The sequence below is a fragment of the Oncorhynchus mykiss genome, chromosome 25 (genome assembly GCF_013265735.2).
Source record: "Oncorhynchus mykiss isolate Arlee chromosome 25, USDA_OmykA_1.1, whole genome shotgun sequence".
Lineage (NCBI taxonomy): Eukaryota > Metazoa > Chordata > Actinopteri > Salmoniformes > Salmonidae > Oncorhynchus > Oncorhynchus mykiss.
Genome location: NC_048589.1, coordinates 7,587,501 through 7,606,689, shown reverse-complemented (window position 1 = coordinate 7,606,689; position 19,189 = coordinate 7,587,501). Strand labels below are relative to the sequence as shown.

Genomic DNA, 19,189 nt, shown 5'->3' with positions numbered 1-19,189 from the left:
CTCCCTGGAATGAGTTTGACACGTGGCCTACACTATTGATACTCAAACCCAAGTCAGGATGATAGTAGAATTGATGGAAAAGCCTTAGGAGATCACATTGTAGTAGATGCCAAAAGGCAGGTACTAACATGTTGCAAGAGTCATGTAAGCTTACATTCATTTTAGTTCTGGAACCACTTGAAACACCTGCAGTCACATCCGCATAACATAACCTGTTTTAACAATTTAGCGATATTTACTAAATTAAACTGCTAAGGTTTTCATGTTGAAATGGAGTTCTCTTTCTCTGTACCAACTTGCATAATTACCATTTTGCATAGTGATTTATTTGCATGCTTGACTTCACACATACTATTTAGGTCACCCAACTTATAAGAAATATCCATGCTATCACAACTTGTGTCAAATGCACTCATTTGGATAGCCCAGATTGCGCATGCTTATCAACAAATGTGATAGTAACTGCTGGTTAGGGTTAAGTTAATGGTTAGGACACGATTAAAGGTGAGTAGAGAGTTGAAATGTTACTGACAGTCCATCTGTAGATGCGCTACAGACCATTCAAATAAAGTGCCACCCATTAGTCTGAGCTAGGCCAACCCATCAAGTTTGCAGCCGACGTGACTGAGCCAAGCCACCAGCCCCACTATAACCCTGTCACTAGACCTGCTTGATGCAAGACTGTCGGGGAACAATCCTAGCCTTCTCACAGCCAGGCAGTGCTGTTTAATAGCAAGGTGAGTGTGCTGACTGGGCATTCCACAAGGGTTTGTGGTTTCCACGTCGTCAAAAGCCTCTCTTTAGCCAAGTCTCAATTGCAGGTGATATAAAAGCAATGGAATTGTTGCTCTCGCCCAAAACACACTCGCGTGCAGTGCACTCGCACGTGCTAGGGAGTGGCGCTGTCAAATCCAAGCATGCAGAGGCCTCGAAACAAAAATTCAAAAACCTAAAAACACTGTCGAGCGGACTGTTACACTTTCCCGTAACACAGAGGCATACATAGTACAGGTGCAAAGTATAGTCGACACGGACACAAAAACAAGGTTACAAACAAGTTGCTTTTTTTATTTGATTGGAATACATAGTCCGCTGTACAGCTGGCAGCTTTGAGAGACCTACATGCAGGACTGCGGGAAGGTTAAACATGCACAAATGTATTATTACTCGAGGACAGAAAAGCATCCCGCACCGTTTTGCTGTGTATTACCGACACAGAAAAGCTTGGCGCAGCGACGCCCAGAATAACATTTTTGATCTGATTTCATAACGTACATTTCTCTCTTCGTTACAACGGTCAACTGCCATTTCAGAAGCATTTCTATCCATCTATAAACACACTGCAATATAAAAACATGACTTCCAACCCCCCCTAGTTGATTGTACAGGCCAAATTCCCCTGTGTGTGGGAGTGGGTGTGTGTTGGAGAATCTCCAGTTCTTTATAAGTATGTGTGTGTGTGTCTTGAGGCCTAAACATATTTTTCTTTGGCAGCATTTGCAAACAGCGCACAAGATGAACAAACCCTGAATTTATTGGGGGGGGGGGGGGGGGACACAGAGTAGCAAAAAACCTGGACCGACTGACTGATTCCTGAACCGCTAAAAAAAAAGGACGCCACATGGCAAATTACTTAAGACTGTTGACTCCTAGCAGACCCACTCCTGATCAAATGTACATTACTCTCATTCTTCAATGACTATGACACAAGGCTGGCTTCTGACATGTCTCTCTCCTCTTGCCATCTCATAGCTCAAGGTCATGAGACATCTCTCGCACTAAAACAAAAAAAGGGGAAAGTACTCTCCAGGAATGCATTAATGAGAAAGATGCATACAGTATCTAGCAAAAAATGAAATCCTTACAATCAAAGAGGACAAACACTAAATATATTTCAATAAGGCCCACTTTACAAAATTACAAGATTTTCTTAAATAAAATCTATCTGATACAGCTTCCAAAATAAGACATCTTTTGTTTTACAAAATTGACACAAAAATACGTGGGCGGGAAACAAAAGAAAAACCCTCAAATGTAATATTTCCCCTTATTTCAGCACAAATAGTCGAAGAGACAGGGTATCCATCTTGGAAAACACTGGCGCTGTCTCACGGACTGTAAAATGGAAACACTGTGGAATGATTTTGGCACAATGTTAGAAGGCAAAGACATGGATGTGATCGAGTGCCATGCTTCACGAAATCATCACAATTGTTAAAAAAAAAAAAAATGAAGGACTCCATAATAATTTGTACAATAACAGTCCACAACTCCTCACGCTAATCGGACGAGTTGTTGCTTTCAATCAATTTCAATTTGGCCGGTGCAAAAAACCACACACACACACACACACACATACACACACACACACACACATTGATGACCATACATTCAGCAAAGAAAAATAATCACAAAGAGTGGAATAAAATTGTCAGGGACACACGCAAAAGTGACTTTTGACAAAAGGGGGCTTACTTATGTAGGGTCTTAAGTTAAGTGCTGGTTAAGTGCAGATTACCATTTCTGAAGTCCATTGACACCATGAAACCTCCAATTACAAAGGAGGCCTTTGAGGACCAATGCCAACTCATTCCAAAGAGCCATTTCCGGTCTCTGGCCTCCTTCCGTTAAGTACATTCTCCGCTACTTTGTAAGAGAGGAAAAAACAATGACGTGTAAAATAAGATGTTTATACACCAGAAGTTACAGAATGAGGAGAGTTAACCGTTCTGTTCTCATCTCAAAATGGTGGGAGGTTCTTCCTGTCTAAACCTAGTCTTTCTCCTATCATCCCTAAATCGGACAATCTCCATTCAGCAGTAATCTGAGCAGACAAAATATCTGTGATACTCACTATACCCAAACAGAGACATTTGGAGACTTCAGAACCATTGCCCTTTTGAAATCCTGCAATGCCTTATTTTCAATTCCAGCTGCGTGTGGAGCCTGGAAAGACTCCAAAACATAATTTGTTAATACCCAGTTTACACTTGAGGACATTCTGTGGTAAGGGGTCCTGATGACACATCCTCTTCCCCAAATCAGAGCTCCTCAACACACATCCACTCCTCTTGCTAACCCTTAGATGGGCATAGCGAGGCCATTCAGCAGTGGAAGTTATGGTAACGTTACAGTGAAGTGTTCATGTACACATGGGCCATGTAGGGGAGAAGTGGACGTGCATTTCTGCTGGGGGGGGGGGGGGGGGGGGGGTGGAGTTTCAGCCTTGCCCTTTAAAAAACGTATTTCTTTGAAGCCCATCTCCGGGACGACCCTTGGAGAGCACATTAAACCTATGGTTTCCGACAGCTGCTGTCATCCTGGGACCCCCCCCGACTCCCCTCTGAGTGTAGGGGGGCAGGGGAGACTGTATGGCGGGGGAAGGGGTGCTGGCCTTGCATCATAGGATTAATGATATGATGATACCCGACCCATGGCGACGTACGTCTATGACCGTTGATGTGCACGTGTTCTGGGCTCTACTTTGACACGGAGCTCCGAAATCCGTACCTTCTTAAAAAGGAGCTCAAGCTCAATTTACCTACTATCAAAATATCCCCAGTGAGTGATTCGCATCGAGAGTCTGCACAGACACTTGAATATGAGCATTATACATAAATCCCTTGGCTATGATGGACAACAACCACTAGCATGTGGATTTTGGCACATCAGAGCGGGCCAGTTTTGACTGGACACCCATCGACTGCCTCTGTTTCGGGGCTAGTGCTGGACGCTGCCAAATCGTCTCGATTTCCCCCCCAGTATTTATAACCCTCCAAAGTCAAAGGGAAAGACGCGATTAGCTCCAGCCTTGACCTTCGACCTTTCGGTTACCCGGGAGCTGTATATCAGTGTCTGCTGGCAAGCTTTGGCAGCCTGTAAAATGGCTCTCAGAACTAGCATTGCTTATCACAGGCGTTAAGAATCAAGGCATTCTTGAGGTAGGGGAAGGAGGAGAGAAAGGGGGGAAACTGGAACCACTGTACTCTTCCCTTCTCAGAACCACTGTGCAGGACAAAAGTGACAAGGTCGGAAATACAGATTTGGAACAAGTGGCCGGCTGGCGGTCGTCATGCTGGTAACCGAGGAGGACTGGTCGCGGGGCCAAGTCGTCACGTAGCCCTTGGCACATCAGCCCAGGGCTTCTGAACAGCATCAAGCGGTGTGTGTTTGCACTAAACACATGTTCGCAGACGGGCCAGTAGCCGTGTAAGGGACCACATGGCAACACTAATGCTTTATGATGCTGAGCTGAGCTGAGCTGAGCCGGAGCCCTTCTAACAGGCGAATCGAAAGGGCAGAACATTTTGGGCAGCGAACATATGTTTATGGGTCCCAAAACAAAACTTTTCAATTCAAAAGATTGGAAGTTCTTGGTATTTTCTGGAAAATGTTCTTCTATAAAATATTCTCTCCAAATGTAAAAATCTTTGCAAATGTGTAATGAGCATTCCTTATACTTGTCCACGCAATAACCAGTAGACAAACCTTGACTAAAACTTCCTCTCATAATTCTAGACCAGGATTATCACACACACAGCATTGACAGTAAGTGGAGGAACAATTATTTAAAAAGGTAAACACGTAAATTGCTAGCTAGCAGGAGGAGGGTAATTGCACCTCCAATTTCCACAGGGTTAGGGGAATACAAGGTGGTGATTTCAGGGTCGGGGGGTCATTATTTTTGTATTCTGTGTGATGACTTCTTCCATTTCCCATTCTCAATACGCTATGAAATCTAAAAAAGGCCTGTAAATGATAGGTCCCCATCACCAAACTGCAAAGTTCACAATGAAAAATAGGTATATGCATTTTGTAGTAAATAATTAATAAATATGAAAGCTACAGTGAAAATGCTGGTTGGCTGGTACTATACAGGTAAAGCTAAACTACAACAACTGACCGGTATCATGGTGAAACGCCTACCTCTCTGGTCAATCTCGCATAGGAAACTTGAGATCTGACTGGCGAGACCTCTAAGAGAACTAGTGAACAAGCTGGCCGTAGAACGATACAAACCGTATTAACACCTGTATTATTTTGGATCCCAACGTCCTAGTCATCGCATGGCGTAATAATACAGTGACTCTCCAATTGGATCTGAGGGGGGAGGCTAATTAGCTCTTTTGCTTTACAATGACAGCCAAGCCAACAAGCAAAGGTCATTCTCAGGTTCAGCTGCCATTCCTGAAGCGATATGGTACCCCTCCTACCAGAGTTTGTAGTTAGGAGTTTAGAATTCACAGAGTATTGCCTGTATGATTATTGCAGTGTGTATATGTAAGAGTATATCAGACCTCAAAACTAGGCTGGTGGTGTTTCTATGGCACCCCCATGATTTCTAGGTTTCTGGCCAGAGTGACACCAAACCCTCCCTTATCCAACAACAAAAAGTCCAGTTTTAATATTAAAACAAAATACATTTCTATTGAAAAAAAACAAAAAAACAAGTTGAGACGATTCGCACTGCGAACCCAGTCGCGTACATTTGGACTGATTGTTCCTTGTGGATATTGGACAACACGAGCCCAATGCCTTGCTTCCTGTGCTGGATTGGCTGTTCATAACAGCAGCGCTGCAGAGTTTACAGCTAGATCCAGGTCAGCAGTTCCAGTGGAGCCTCCATTCTGTGTCCAGTCCAGGGAGGGAGGTGTGCTGAAGCAAAGCACCCTAGGAATAGTAGTCCTCTTCCAGATGACTAATATTCAGTATATGACCCCCCCAAGCTAAAATACATGCATTCAATTATTAATTGAGTGCAGACAAAAGGGGTGGACCTTCTTTTCTGCCATTTGTCCAAACAGACAAATGGGGGGGGGGGGGGGGGGGGGGGGGGGGTGATGGTGAGCAACAGGGAGTGAATGACTGAGAAACAAAATTAAGCACAATTTGAAGGTTTGATCAAAGTCCTTGGCTATCAACGTCCGTAATGCTTAGGTACTGGTGTTGAAGACGATATGTTGTATGCAGCCTATAAGTAAATAAGAATGTGCATCTACGACAGGGTCCTTATCTTTGTTGTTCTTAAAGCAGAGGGCATGCAGGAGGCACACAACTTCAAAAATGCTCCTCTTATACAGTACGTAGAAACATGCAAACTTCCGCAAAGCCCTACATTCAAACCTCTTTTAGGCTGACATTATGCATTCTCTGGGACGATAGTCATGTTTTGTGGGTTTAAAATGGCTTTAGGTGTGCGCGTGTGTGTGTGCGCAATGTGCAAAATAAAACCCTGCAAAAATGCTATGGTTGTCGGTAAAGAACGACCAATAGTCGGTCGGGACAATATTTTGTGCCGATATTAGCCTTTCCTATTCTATCGCCGCAGCCGGTTTCCCCTTTAAAGCCTCACCGCACTTGCCTCTCGTGTGAAACTCCTGCCCATTTCTAGTTAGCCTCTGGGATGCTTGCTAGCTACCCACTCATGCTGCATATAAATTTAGCACACTTGAATAGTGCCACATGGAATGTAGAAATGTTTAGTGTTAATTTACTGTTCGGCAAAACAATGTCCATACAGATTGCAGCACTTTACAAAGCAACATACCAATAGCTAGTGTTCATAAAGACAACTTTGCTAACGTCAGTTCACTACCCTAGAACTTTATTTGTGGTAGCTACCATAAAGCAAAACATGCTCATTTCAAAGCTGATTGTCACCAAAAAGTTGGGTTAATAATTCACTGCTAAATGACTATGTGAGTGGCCAGTGGTTTCTTCTCTCGAACTGCCTGGCTACATGAGTCCTGAGTGGTGAATTTTCTCTTAAAAAGGTGCTACACCTCAAATTTCTCCCAAGTTGGAAGCTAGTTGAATTGTAACAGCACTCGGCCGCAACAAGGCGGAGGCTCACACTTTACCTCTCACACCTTTAACTTTTGGTTTTCGTCCACCAGCTTCAAACAACTGGAAAAAATATATTTTTTGTTTTTGAAAAGATATTTCACAGCGATATAGATGGTACAATGATTCCCTACACCAGTGGTCACCAACCGGTCGATTGCGAGCGACTGGTTGATCTCCAAGCATTTCTAGTCAATCACCAAACATTTCTGTAAAAAAACAATGATAAAGCCTTGCGTTCCTATTTGTATTTTTTGATTGGTTTCTCGCTGTTGACGGTAAGTTTACCTGTTTCAGCAGCCCTAGCGATGGGAAGGCAAATGAATCCCATTTTGAACCACTTCATGTGTCTGAAAGTAGAACGCCGACCTACCCGGCAGGCCCAGAAAGCAATTCAAGTGCACCTATAGGCCTACCGATGTCTAATCAGATCACTGCTCAGATCACTGCACTGTTTCCCCGAGCAATAGACTGTAAAAAGACGCAAAGTTGATACTGTGAGATTTCAAAAAAAACATTTAAAACCATGGACTAGAAAGACTCAACAAATACATCAAAGAGTTTCTGTTTTTATGAGTAAGTTCATGTCGAAGTTGCTATTCAGCACTGTCAACACACTGTTCAACACCTTTTATAAGCCATAAAATGCACTTTCTCCCTACTTCCACTCACACTACAACCAGCACTGCTGCTGCAATAAATGAGTACAGCAAAGCTTGCGTTGTTATTATTAGTGGCTTGTCTTTTTTAATATCAAGGAATATTTAACTTTCTCTGTCAACATGGAATATTGCATGAAGCAGAAATAATGCAGTGCGACTTGAGTTTCGCCATCAGATGGAAGACTGTGTCCCATTTTCACAGCAGAGGGAGGGAGAGCGAAGGGACGGTGAGTCGGGCGAGGGTCAACCTCACCGCTGCTCGCTCCCTCCTCAGACTGACCAATAGATCCAGGCAATCAGTCCAGTAAAAAAAAAAAAAGTATGCTCACTCAGCCTCTCAAATAATACGACAAATTATGTATTACCGGTGTGATCATATACCTATAATTCCAAAATGAGAAGAACAACATTGGCGCGGCAATTCAAGCATAGTCCATTTGCAGTGATAATGTATTGGGCCTATAGCCTACTGCACAAACCTCATTGCTACATAACCATTTTTTATTGGTTAATGTTGCATAGGCGTAATTTTTAAAAAAAGTAATGTTAAAAAAAAGAGCGGTAGATCTCGGCTTGCTTTTTTTACTCAAGGTGATCTCGACTCAGAAAAGGTTGGTGACCACTGCCCTACACTGTTAAGTGCTTGTTTTCTCACAAACTGAAATTGAGCGAACAGTGTAGAATTTTAACAACCAGTAAATGACGGAGTGACTTCTACATTGTCCGATTGACCCCTTTTCCACTAGATAACACAGCCACAAAGTCAAAACAGCTTTCCCATTTTGACAACAGATGCAGCTCTGGCGGGAGAAATCACTAGGCGAATATCACAGCCAATCACAACACTGGCGGATAAGTAATACTGTGAAACACTATCATTCCACTCTATTATGAACATTTTCTGTAATTACAATGCAACAATTCAGAAAAATCCTATGTGTAGCACCTTTAAAGAGACGTCTTTATAAAAGAAGACAATAGGCTACTTCTATTAACATTTTGTTGATCACTAGGCCTAACAGGGTTTGGTAGACTACTTTCTAAATGGAATGTGTTACAGTTACCTGTCCAAAATTGTAATCAGTAACAATATGATTACTTTCAGTTACTTTTGGATTACTTTCCTCTTAAGAGGTATTCGAAGAAGACAAAAAGGATCCATCAAACACATTTGGTGTGTCATCATAGTGGTCTCTGACTTCTGGTCAGACTCCCTCAAGTGGAACAAACTTAACAATTGCACCTTTTTTCAATGATTCATTGAATGTCATTGAAAAAACATTGCGGTATCACAATGTATGTTTTTCCCACAAACATCATTTCTGAATTTAAAAGTAATCAAGTTTACTCCCCAACCCTGAGGCTAACATGGTCCCAAATGGAAGGGAAACATATTGTCATCTGTAGACCCATAGATCATTGAAATGAGCCCAAATTAGTTCAAAAGTTGAATCCATGCAGTCTTATTGGGTATGATTTGACCTATATTGTGAGTATGCAAGCCTATGCCATCTTGATTTACCCAGTTTATCAAGAGATTAAGCATTCAAAACAATGATTACCATTATGTTATGTAGATAGATTTTTTTTTTTTTAAGTACAATTGATTGTATAATTGATTTATGGCTCTCTCTGGGAATTTATCAAAATGCTAAAATTGAATTATATTCATTATCGGCATAAAATATTGTCCATCGGCCTCCTTGACCTCCAAAAATCAGTACAGGCCCTTAATCCCATATTGGTCGTTCTCTAGTTGTCAGTATAAAGCAAATGCATGGTCTAAGCGCTCACCAAATTAAGTTTGAATAAATCAAAGATCAGAGTAGATTTATTTTTAATCCCAAGTAATTCGCTCTCCGTTTCTGGTCACATGGGTACATCCTTTGTGCAGCTCCGCTGGGAAGTTCCAAAGTGAGGTCTTGTAACGGTCCACTCCGAAAGACAACAAACCCTTCCTTCCTGTGTCTCTCCTCTTCTCTCCCCCCCCCCCCCCCCACACACACGCACACCTCTAGGCCCAGTCACCCAAGTGATCATCTCTCCCTTGTCGAGTCTGAGGAATACATTATAATACATCTGGTAGGAGAAGATGCGGAAGAGGATACATTCACTGGTGGTGAGGTCCACACCAGAGCGATACTGTATATGGGCATATTATAATACAACTGATGTTGTGTCTGTGCAAATGGAAGGGGGTGGTTGAAGGTTTCAGAGGGCGGCCATCTTGTTTTTGCACTCCGAGAAGCATGGGTAGGTGCTGGACAGGGACTTGAGAGTTGTTATTCTTCTGTATGGCTGTGACTGCTGTTGCTCGGGGATTTAGATATGCTTGATACAGTACATTTCTCCTTGTTGAGGGGCTCCAAGCAGTTTGGGGGCATGGAGAGCTCTGGGAAAAAAAGAGTGCACAAGTCGTATACTAAGAGAGGGCTGGGCGGCGTCATTCGAGTAGGAGTAAAAGTTATACTTCCTTTGATTAAAGTAAGAAGTGCAGTCAAGCAGTCACTAGTGGCTCAGTCTGGAGTCACATTTTTATCCTCTGACGGAGTTCTAAAAAGATTCCCACCATAAAAATACAGTAGTTGTAATAGTCATGGCTATTACACAGTTTCAGTGAGATGAGAAGATAATCTTTCATGTTATTGTCAGGTGATAACACTATACAGTATCAACCTGTATACACTTTATCAGAAACTATACAAAAATTAAAAGATACTCTTGTTAATTAGAAAGCAGGCTCCTCTGACATGTCGCTCTGGATAAATGACAAAAATGTCAAATGTAATATCCTACCTGGACATTATGAAGCGGAGCTACTAAGACGGTTGGCCGGTTTAGTTGTCGGTCTGACGGTTGCTCCATGGTCGATTGCCGCGCCCGGTCATCCTCTCCGCATGGCCAGCCTGACCCCTACTGGACCACAGCTCTGGTCTGGAAGCCGTGGTTCCCGTTCCTCTGCTGGCCCCTAGGTCAGGTCTGGAGCTCCTCACTCTCTCCCTCTCGTAGGTACCCAGGTCACCGGGCGCCGGCCTCGTCCTCCGTGACCAAGAGCTGGGGTTAGTGTTGTCAGCAGCCTAGTCACAGTGAAACAGAAACAACAAACACTTATAGGTCATTAACTCAAACGGTCTGTGAGAAGAAGTGAAATCTTGGCAAGCCGCTGCGACTGTGGATTTTGCCACAAAACAAGAGGGAGAGAAAAAAAAAAAAAACTTAGACCGAAAACAAGACACCCCAGTGAGGAATTTATAATTTATATGGGTCTCGACTAGCAAATGAGCACCCTATAAAACTTGCTTGCATACCTTCACGCAACCTCAATGACCTTGTTCTAGGAAAGTGAGAGATGACAGTGCAGTTAGTAAACGTCTGAAAGCCAAGGCCTATGATTTCAGTTTTAAAAAGGCTGTAGTACTGTAATTAATGACAGGCCGCTGGAATCCCATCCTGCCTACCGCAGCAGAACGTTGCTAATTGCCCTTAAATGGCCGCTCTGCGTCTCCTGGGGAAGACGGGCAGGCAGACAAGAAGCCTGTTACAATGCGAAGGGCTGCCAAACGGGCAGGGCAGACCCAAGATGGCAACTTCCTGTTCTATTCATCCCAGAGGGAAGAAATGACCAGAGCACATTCTGCATTGACTACAGCATTACAGCTGAAGAGTTGGGTTATACTGTGTTTTGAGTGTAACCATATGTATATTATGCTTCATGAACACCAAATGTACAATGGTCATGTTCTTTTTGGGGGAATTGTTTTCATCACCAAACCACAGGATTATTTTCTGAGCCATTGAAGCTGCAACTCTTGACATTTTCCTGTGGATAGTGGAGATGACTCCTTATTCTAGAAAAAGTTTATTAAAAAGGTTCCGGGTTGGATGGGCCTACAAATATAGGTTATTTAAGTCTTTCAGCGGAGTGGCTTAAATAAGGCAATGAGTGCAAAAACCCCAGAAGCTACTAGGGACATTTTCCCATAACTACATTTTAATTTCAGAAAATATTTCTGCTTGTGGAATGTCGGAACGTTATAAATGTTGGTTAGGCAATTTGATCTGCCACATGAGCAGAGGAAATGTACTGGGAACGCCAAGTGCTGAAGCCCTCATCACAAACCTGCTTTGTTCCTGCTTCACTCAAATACCTTATGATTGGGGGCTGATATGTTTTTTTTAGTAACAAAACAAAAAAACTAGACATCAAATCTGGCCCCACTTTTTGTTTTGAGATAAAAGGAAAAAGTTTGGGTGGGGTGTATTTCTGGAGTTAAGACAATAGACTTTTGACAAAGCCTCAGAAAATCACTCAGTTCTGAAAACACCCCTTCAGGCAGAAGTCATGAAAACGTTTTGGCTTATATTACAGCACAGAATCATGGCCAACTACCCAGGTTACCTCGAGGCCAACACACATGGAGTGTTACATGCATTACATGCCTTGCAAAACATGCCATTGCTTTGACATGAAAGCTGTCTAATTTTGGTTGCGTTTCAGAAGTACATCACTTACGTTCCATGTTAGAAGCGAAGTGCGCCAAAAGCTAGTCTCCAAGCAGACAATGCTCATTACACCCAAGGTAATACATTTCAGAGAAGCCTTAATTCAATCCGCTTATTAAAATTTATGTTTTGAGGTCTTTGTCCAGGGAAGACTTTAATAGCTCTAACATACCTTGTGGAACCCATTTCTCAATCACTTTTCTTACAGGCCATTGGGATCTCCTCTGATGTTTAAACCACCAACCAGCTCTCCTCCGTGGAATCGTCCAAGTTTAACTCCAGCGCAGATTGTTTTTCCAGGCTTTTTAGGTCAAGTCGGGCAAAAACCAACCAGAATGACAGCATGGGCCATGCATTTCACCTTGTTGCCACTGAGTTTGACTGACTCACACAAAGGATGTTTTCGTATCGCAATCAGACAGATCGAGCTATGGTCCACAGCCAACCATAAGTTCACAGCCCATTCACATACCATCTGAGGTTTCTTAGTTTTACAGTGGGCTGCAAAAAACAACACTGACGTTCTGTGCTGTACTTGGAGGTGAGAATGGAGAGTTAGTGAGGCCGTATGCAGTCAGTCGCCATATTCCCCACTGGCCATTAAAACCACACAGAGACCCTGATAATCTGATGCTATAATGCTGTCACGAATGTGACCTTTCAATGGAATAAGAGATGTCCCCTAGGATCTCTATGATGAGGGGTCAAACAAATGACAACCAAATAAATGATATGAGATAAATAGCCATCTACTGACAGATAGTCACCCTCTGTACTGAAGGACATCAAATTGCTGGGTCTTCTCTTCAGTGGCTATTGATTATGTGGGGTTAGCCTGACAGAGGTCATAACAGGCAGAGGTTAAAACATCTGGCTTAAGATACATTTCTATAAAAACAACTGATAGAAAAATGGACGCTAAAACTATGGCTGATCAATGATCAGAGAAAGAGGCCTCATGATAGGCAGAGCTACTGTGCATTGTTGTTAAACACTCACTGATATAGCAAACCTTGTAAATTAAACATCACCCTGGGACAGCAGAGATGTGTGTAGACTAGGGCCGACTATTTTGTCAATGGTTTGGTCGATAGGCTGTTGGTCGACCGAGATTTCGTTAGTCGAGCAGTCGCAAGACACCAGGTGCACAAGACACCGGTCTGATTCGCGCCCGTCTCAGTTGACTGATCCAGGCTAAGGGGATGGCACAGTCCACCACTCGAAGACATATGATAAATTGTATATGGTTATATTATGTAGGTAAAAATAATTGTGCAACACTAATAAATCTAATATTTTATAACAAATGTGTTTTCTCCCGCATTGGATGCGGTCGCTGTCCGCGCTTCTCAATCATAATCTTCAGCGCGCCGTAGAATTGGCACCCCTCCCTATGTTGCTACAGTGCCTTGCGAAAGTATTCGGCCCCCTTGAACTTTGCAACCTTTTGCCACATTTCAGGCTTCAAACATAAAGATATAAAACTGTATTTTTTTGTGAAGAATCAACAACAAGTGGGACACAATCATGAAGTGGAACGACATTTATTGGATATTTCAAACTTTTTTAACAAATCAAAAACTGAAAAATTGGGTGTTAAGTTAAGTTAATACTTTGTAGCGCCACCTTTTGCTGCGATTACAGCTGTAAGTCGCTTGGGGTATGTCTCTATCAGTTTTGCACATCGAGAGACTGACATTTTTTCCCATTCCTCATTGCAAAACAGCTCGAGCTCAGTAAGGTTGGATGGAGAGCATTTGTGAACAGCAGTTTTCAGTTCTTTCCACAGATTCTCGATTGGATTCAGGTCTGGACTTTGACTTGGCCATTCTAACACCTGGATATGTTTATTTTTGAACCATTCCATTGTAGATTTTGCTTTATGTTTTGGATCATTGTCTTGTTGGAAGACAAATCTCCGTCGCAGTCTCAGGTCTTTTGCAGACTCCATCAGGTTTTCTTCCAGAATGGTCCTGTATTTGGCTCCATCCATCTTCCCATCAATTTTAACCATCTTCCCTGTCCCTGCTGAAGAAAAGCAGGCCCAAACCATGATGCTGCCACCACCATGTTTGACAGTGGGGATGGTGTGTTCAGGGTGATGAGCTATGTTGCTTTTACGCCAAACATAACGTTTTGCATTGTTACCAAAAAGTTCAATTTTGGTTTCGTCTGACCAGAGCACCTTCTTCCACATGTTTGGTGTGTCTCCCAGGTGGCTTGTGGCAAACTTTAAACGACACTTTTTATGGATATCTTTAAGAAATGGCTTTCTTCTTGCCACTCTTCCATAAAGGCCAGATTTGTGCAATATACGACTGATTGTTGTCCTATGGACAGAGTCTCCCACCTCAGCTGTAGATCTCTGCAGTTCACCCAGAGTGATCATGGGCCTCTTGGCTGCATCTCTGATCAGTCTTCTCCTTGTATGAGCTGAAAGTTTAGAGGGACGGCCAGGTCTTGGTAGATTTGCAGTGGTCTGATACTCCTTCCATTTCAATATTATCGCTTGCACAGTGCTCCTTGGGATGTTTAAAGCTTGGGAAATCTTTTTGTATCCAAATCTGGCTTTAAACTTCTTCACAACAGTATCTCGGACCTGCCTGGTGTGTTCCTTGTTCTTCATGATGCTCTCTGCGCTTTTAACGGACCTCTGAGACTATCACAGTGCAGGTGCATTTATACGGAGACTTGATTACACACAGGTGGATTGTATTTATCATCATTAGTCATTTAGGTCAACATTGGATCATTCAGAGATCCTCACTGAACTTCTGGAGAGAGTTTGCTGCACTGAAAGTAAAGGGGCTGAATAATTTTGCACGCCCAATTTTTCAAGTTTTTTATTTGTTAAATAAATTTGAAATATCCAATAAATGTCGTTCCACTTCATGATTATGTCCCACTTGTTGTTGATTCAGGAGAGGAAACCAACTTAATTAGGTCTATAATCAATAGCCTAACTTAAATGTGGCTGGCTTTATAAATAATCCAAATATATCTACAGAAATAAAGACAGATCTTGCATCTGTTGTCTGTTTGAGTGATTGTTTAATAGACTACTGATTCCGTGAGCACCAAGCCTCAATCAACGGCAAAATGTCAGATAAAGCAATTTCACAGATTCTGCTGTTTTTAATCTTTGCTATGCTGTAATAAAGGCTTTACACATTTTGACAGAACAGACTGGTATTACTTATCATTTTAGTGTTGTTTACACTGTTCCAAACAGTAATTATTATTATTTAATCTTAAATCAAATAGCAAAAGCGTCAAAGCATTAAAGCATCAGACAACTCAGTGCATATGTAGTTGATTTTATTCAAACACATAGGGTCTGTCTATATATGGATATATGGTCGAAAGAAAAGGACGACTCTGGGTCGACCAATATATATATATTTTAGTCGGGGACAGCCCTAGCATAGACAAAATGAGAGATGTCCATGGTGGTTTTGATGGTCAACTATAATTCCCTTCTATCTCCTAACGTTGAGATGCACATCTCCATGACAGTTGACACCGCAATTACTGTCCATCCTATTGCCCTTCACCCAATCAATGGCTCATTGTAACTGCAAAAACACTACAATGATGCCTCAAGCTCTTTTCTAACGAATACTAACGACACAACTGGAATAAGAGAGGACGACTGCCTTTGGTGAAGTTAACAGAGAGAGGCATTTTGGAAACAAGCACTGTTGATTATAACAATATTCCCTTTGGGAGGGCGCAGAGGCAACAATGAGTGATTGGAACACCATTTTTTTTTGTTTTTAATAAATAAATAAAAAATTGGTAGTTCATCAGCAGCACACAGCTGGTTTTGCACTTCAGGAACAAGTCGGTTGCATGGAAAGAGTTCATCCTATCAGGGAGGGCTAATGTGAGTAATGGGAAAGAGGATGGATGGAGGGGATAAGATTAATGAACTAGACCGTCTTAAGTTCACGTGCTGGAATTGACTTGAGTTAATGACCCTGATGGTCAGCTCTCTCGCTCAGTTAAACGAATGAGACTCGTTCAGGTAGGGATGAGGGCAGAGAGCCCATAGAGGTATGGGATGTTGAAAGGGCCTCTTGGGGGGTGGGGGGGGGCGATGTTTACGTGTTAGGCTGATTTCATTCAAATACATCCTCCAGCGATTCTTTAACCGCTCCTGATATAAAGGGGATATCCCAATTATAAATACAATAAAAGTACACACACTAAAAGGGTAAAAAAATATATATGTTTTTAGACAACCCCAAACTTCAAGGTGCAGGGCATTCAAGGAGTTGGTTTGATGGTCAAATGTGATGTCATCAGCCTCCCGCTTTGCTTAAGGAGCAATAGAAAACAAAAGAGGAAATACCCCCCACTGACGGCTAACGAGGGGCTATAGGGGGCATTATAAAGCAGAGTGTGACAGCAATTATAGATCTAAGAGCCGTGTTGCCGGCATGTTATTTATTTAATGTCTTGCTCGGCGGGAGATGAAAAGGTTGGTGGAGGGCTTGGTGACCTTAGCATCGGAGCCCTGTGTTTGTTTTGACTGCGAGAGGAGCTGGGTGAGTCGAGTTGCACACCATCAAACAGAGCCTCGTCGGCCAACCAGCAGATTAGACAATGACACATCCGCAGCTCTGTTAAAGAGGGAGCCCTGACCTCCTTGACCCCTCATAATTAGCTGGACTCAGAAATGTACAGTTCAGAGGCTACAGCCACAACAAGCATCACTGTTGTGTGACAACCCATAGATCTAGTCATGCCTGCTTAGTGCTTGTATTAAAGAAGCATAACTTGAGCTAGTGTGAGCTATGAAGCAGACACAAAACAGCCCAGACGAACCATTCCAATGACGGCTTTAACAATAAGCTTGTTGTTTCCCCTTCATAAGATATGCGCCATGGAAGATAAATATGAACATGGCTGATGGATGAGGGGGAATTGGGGGGGGCAGTTGTCATTTTCACCTCATCTATTTGAGGCCCTGTATAACCTTTAGCTGTATAACGTATAGATGTGCCTCCCCACTGCAAGTGGATATGGATAAGAGAGGGGGAGGGAGAGGAATAATGAGGTTATTTTGGCTAGAGCAGAAGTTTTCATGTGATATTTGAGTGACAAAAAAAAAAAACATCTATGGGCTAAATAAAAAACCTAAATAAAACACATTTCTAGAAAGCATTATAGCTATGTGAATTGACATTTTATTTATATCGAACGCATGCTTATCTGCGTGCGTGCCAGTACATATCAGATTGACTCACATTCAACCAGTAAATGTAAACAAGCTCGTCTCTCGTGTCCGTTTTAATAAAAGTGAACGTGTCAGACAGTCAGCCTTCTCTCAGACGTAACTGACCAGACTACATGCCATGCTTAATAAGCAGCTAAATATCTGACACCAGTTGTCTGCACTACATTGTGGGAAATGGAGTCAAATGGAGGCCAGCTACACGGAGGTGTGCCTTTGAACAATGCCCATCTTCAATTATGTCAGGAATAGCACACCGGCTGGCAGGTCACAGTTGGTAAGCTCTGGCACAAAAAATACAAGCAAGGGGGGTGGGGGGAAACCCTTGAGGTTTTTGTAAAAAATAAAAATCCTCCCCGTTGAGGTCTTTTCATTTTCATCCTCCCTCTCTTTTTTGTCCCACCCTTTTCTCTTTGTGCTGACTTCAGCACCAGGAATCAGGCTGAGAGAACTGCTATGCTAAGCTTGAAGTTTTAGGCCCGGCGTCAGTGAAAAAGAGTGTCTGAACACTCATGCAAAGTGGACACACCAGAAAGCTAGAGTTGGTGTTTTCTGGACTATATTTTCCAAATAGCAAAGTAGGTACACACAGTGCTCTAATTGAGGGGGTGTGTGCCATACCCCTTTGTTAGCTTAAAGATGTCCTCCAGTGATTTTGTTAACGTTTCCTGTTGAAAAGCAATATCCCAAATATAAACACAGTAAAGTACAGACACTAAAGGAAAAATATATGTTTTGAGCAAATATATAATTTTTTTAGACAACTGCAAACTTCAAGGAGTAGGACATTCAATGAATAATTGCCTTTCACCTTTGCTTGAGGAAAAATAGCAGAGCAATGGAGAACAAGAGAGAGAAAAAAGTCCCACCCCCCCACGTGTGCCATGTCATGAGGATACCTGGACCACCTATTGAGATGGGCCTTTTGTTAGTAAATCAGGTGTTAAATGAGGTGAAAAGCAGAATGAAGTGCCACTAAGATTTAGCACTTTTTAAAATGTATTTCTTTTCTACAGCGAAAATCTCAAAAATCCTTAGCAGAGGCAAAACGACAGCTGGGCCTGATTGAGAGGAGGGAGGAGAAAAGGGTCAATCGTAACAGCAGTAGCCTATCAACATACTGTACAATTCCTCATGTGTGTGACGCATAAAGCCTAATTTGAGCAGAACTATCGGTCGGGCAGCAAGCATGCGCAGCTCTAACTGGTTATCCCGTGGAGCAGCTCACAGACGAATGACTGCGATAAGAGTGTTTTAACATTTTTACATTCATTTGAACCTTTACTTAAGTAGGCAAGTCAGTTAAGAACAGATTCTTATTTACAATGACGGCCTACCCCGGCCAAACCCGGACGACACTGGGCAAAATTGTGCGCCGCCCTATGGACTCTCAATTAGAGGTCGACCAATTATGATTTTTCAACGCCGATACCGATTATCGGCGTTATTTCTTTTTTACAGTGAAAATCTCAAAAGGCTGAATGGGAAAGACAAAATATTCAAGTGCCTTTGAATAGGGTATGGTAGTAGGTGCAGGCACACTGATTTGAGTGTGTCAAGAATTGCAACGCTGCTTGGAGTCAACATGGGCCAGCATCCCTGTGGAACGCTTCCGACAGCTTGTAGAGTCCATGCCCCGACGAACTTAGGCTGTTCTGATGGCAAAAGGAGGTTCAACTCAATATTATGAAGGTGGTCCTAATGTTTTGTACACTCAGTGCATTTCATGTGCAGTCTAATGTGTGCAATTATGTGCCAAATCAGTGATTTAGTGTATTTTTATTGGGTAAGCTATCGTGAAACCGGGCCCAGACTGTCTTCACAAGAAAGAGAGAGAAAAAAAATGAGGAGCTGAACATAACAGTATGCCAGTGGAAGGTAAGACAGTAGTGGACTACTATGATTTCCCATTGTAGCCAATTAAAATAGCAGAAATTCCATT

The 19,189-nt window shown here is 42.5% G+C and overlaps 1 protein-coding gene across 2 annotated transcripts in view; it reads right to left on the bottom strand.

Moving 5' to 3' along the window:
* Positions 1-1,042: 1,042 nt before the first annotated feature.
* Positions 1,043-19,189, bottom strand: part of LOC110505283 (leucine zipper protein 1) — an 81,873-nt gene continuing 63,726 nt past the window's right edge. For both annotated transcript variants that reach the window (XM_021584419.2, XM_021584418.2), the window contains exons 4-5: positions 10,302-10,582; positions 1,043-9,897 (exon numbers count right to left, since the gene is read on the bottom strand). In XM_021584419.2, the coding sequence (XP_021440094.2) occupies positions 10,343-10,582 (240 nt within the window). In that variant the 3' untranslated portion in view covers positions 1,043-9,897; positions 10,302-10,342. The remainder of the gene's footprint in view (positions 9,898-10,301; positions 10,583-19,189) is intronic.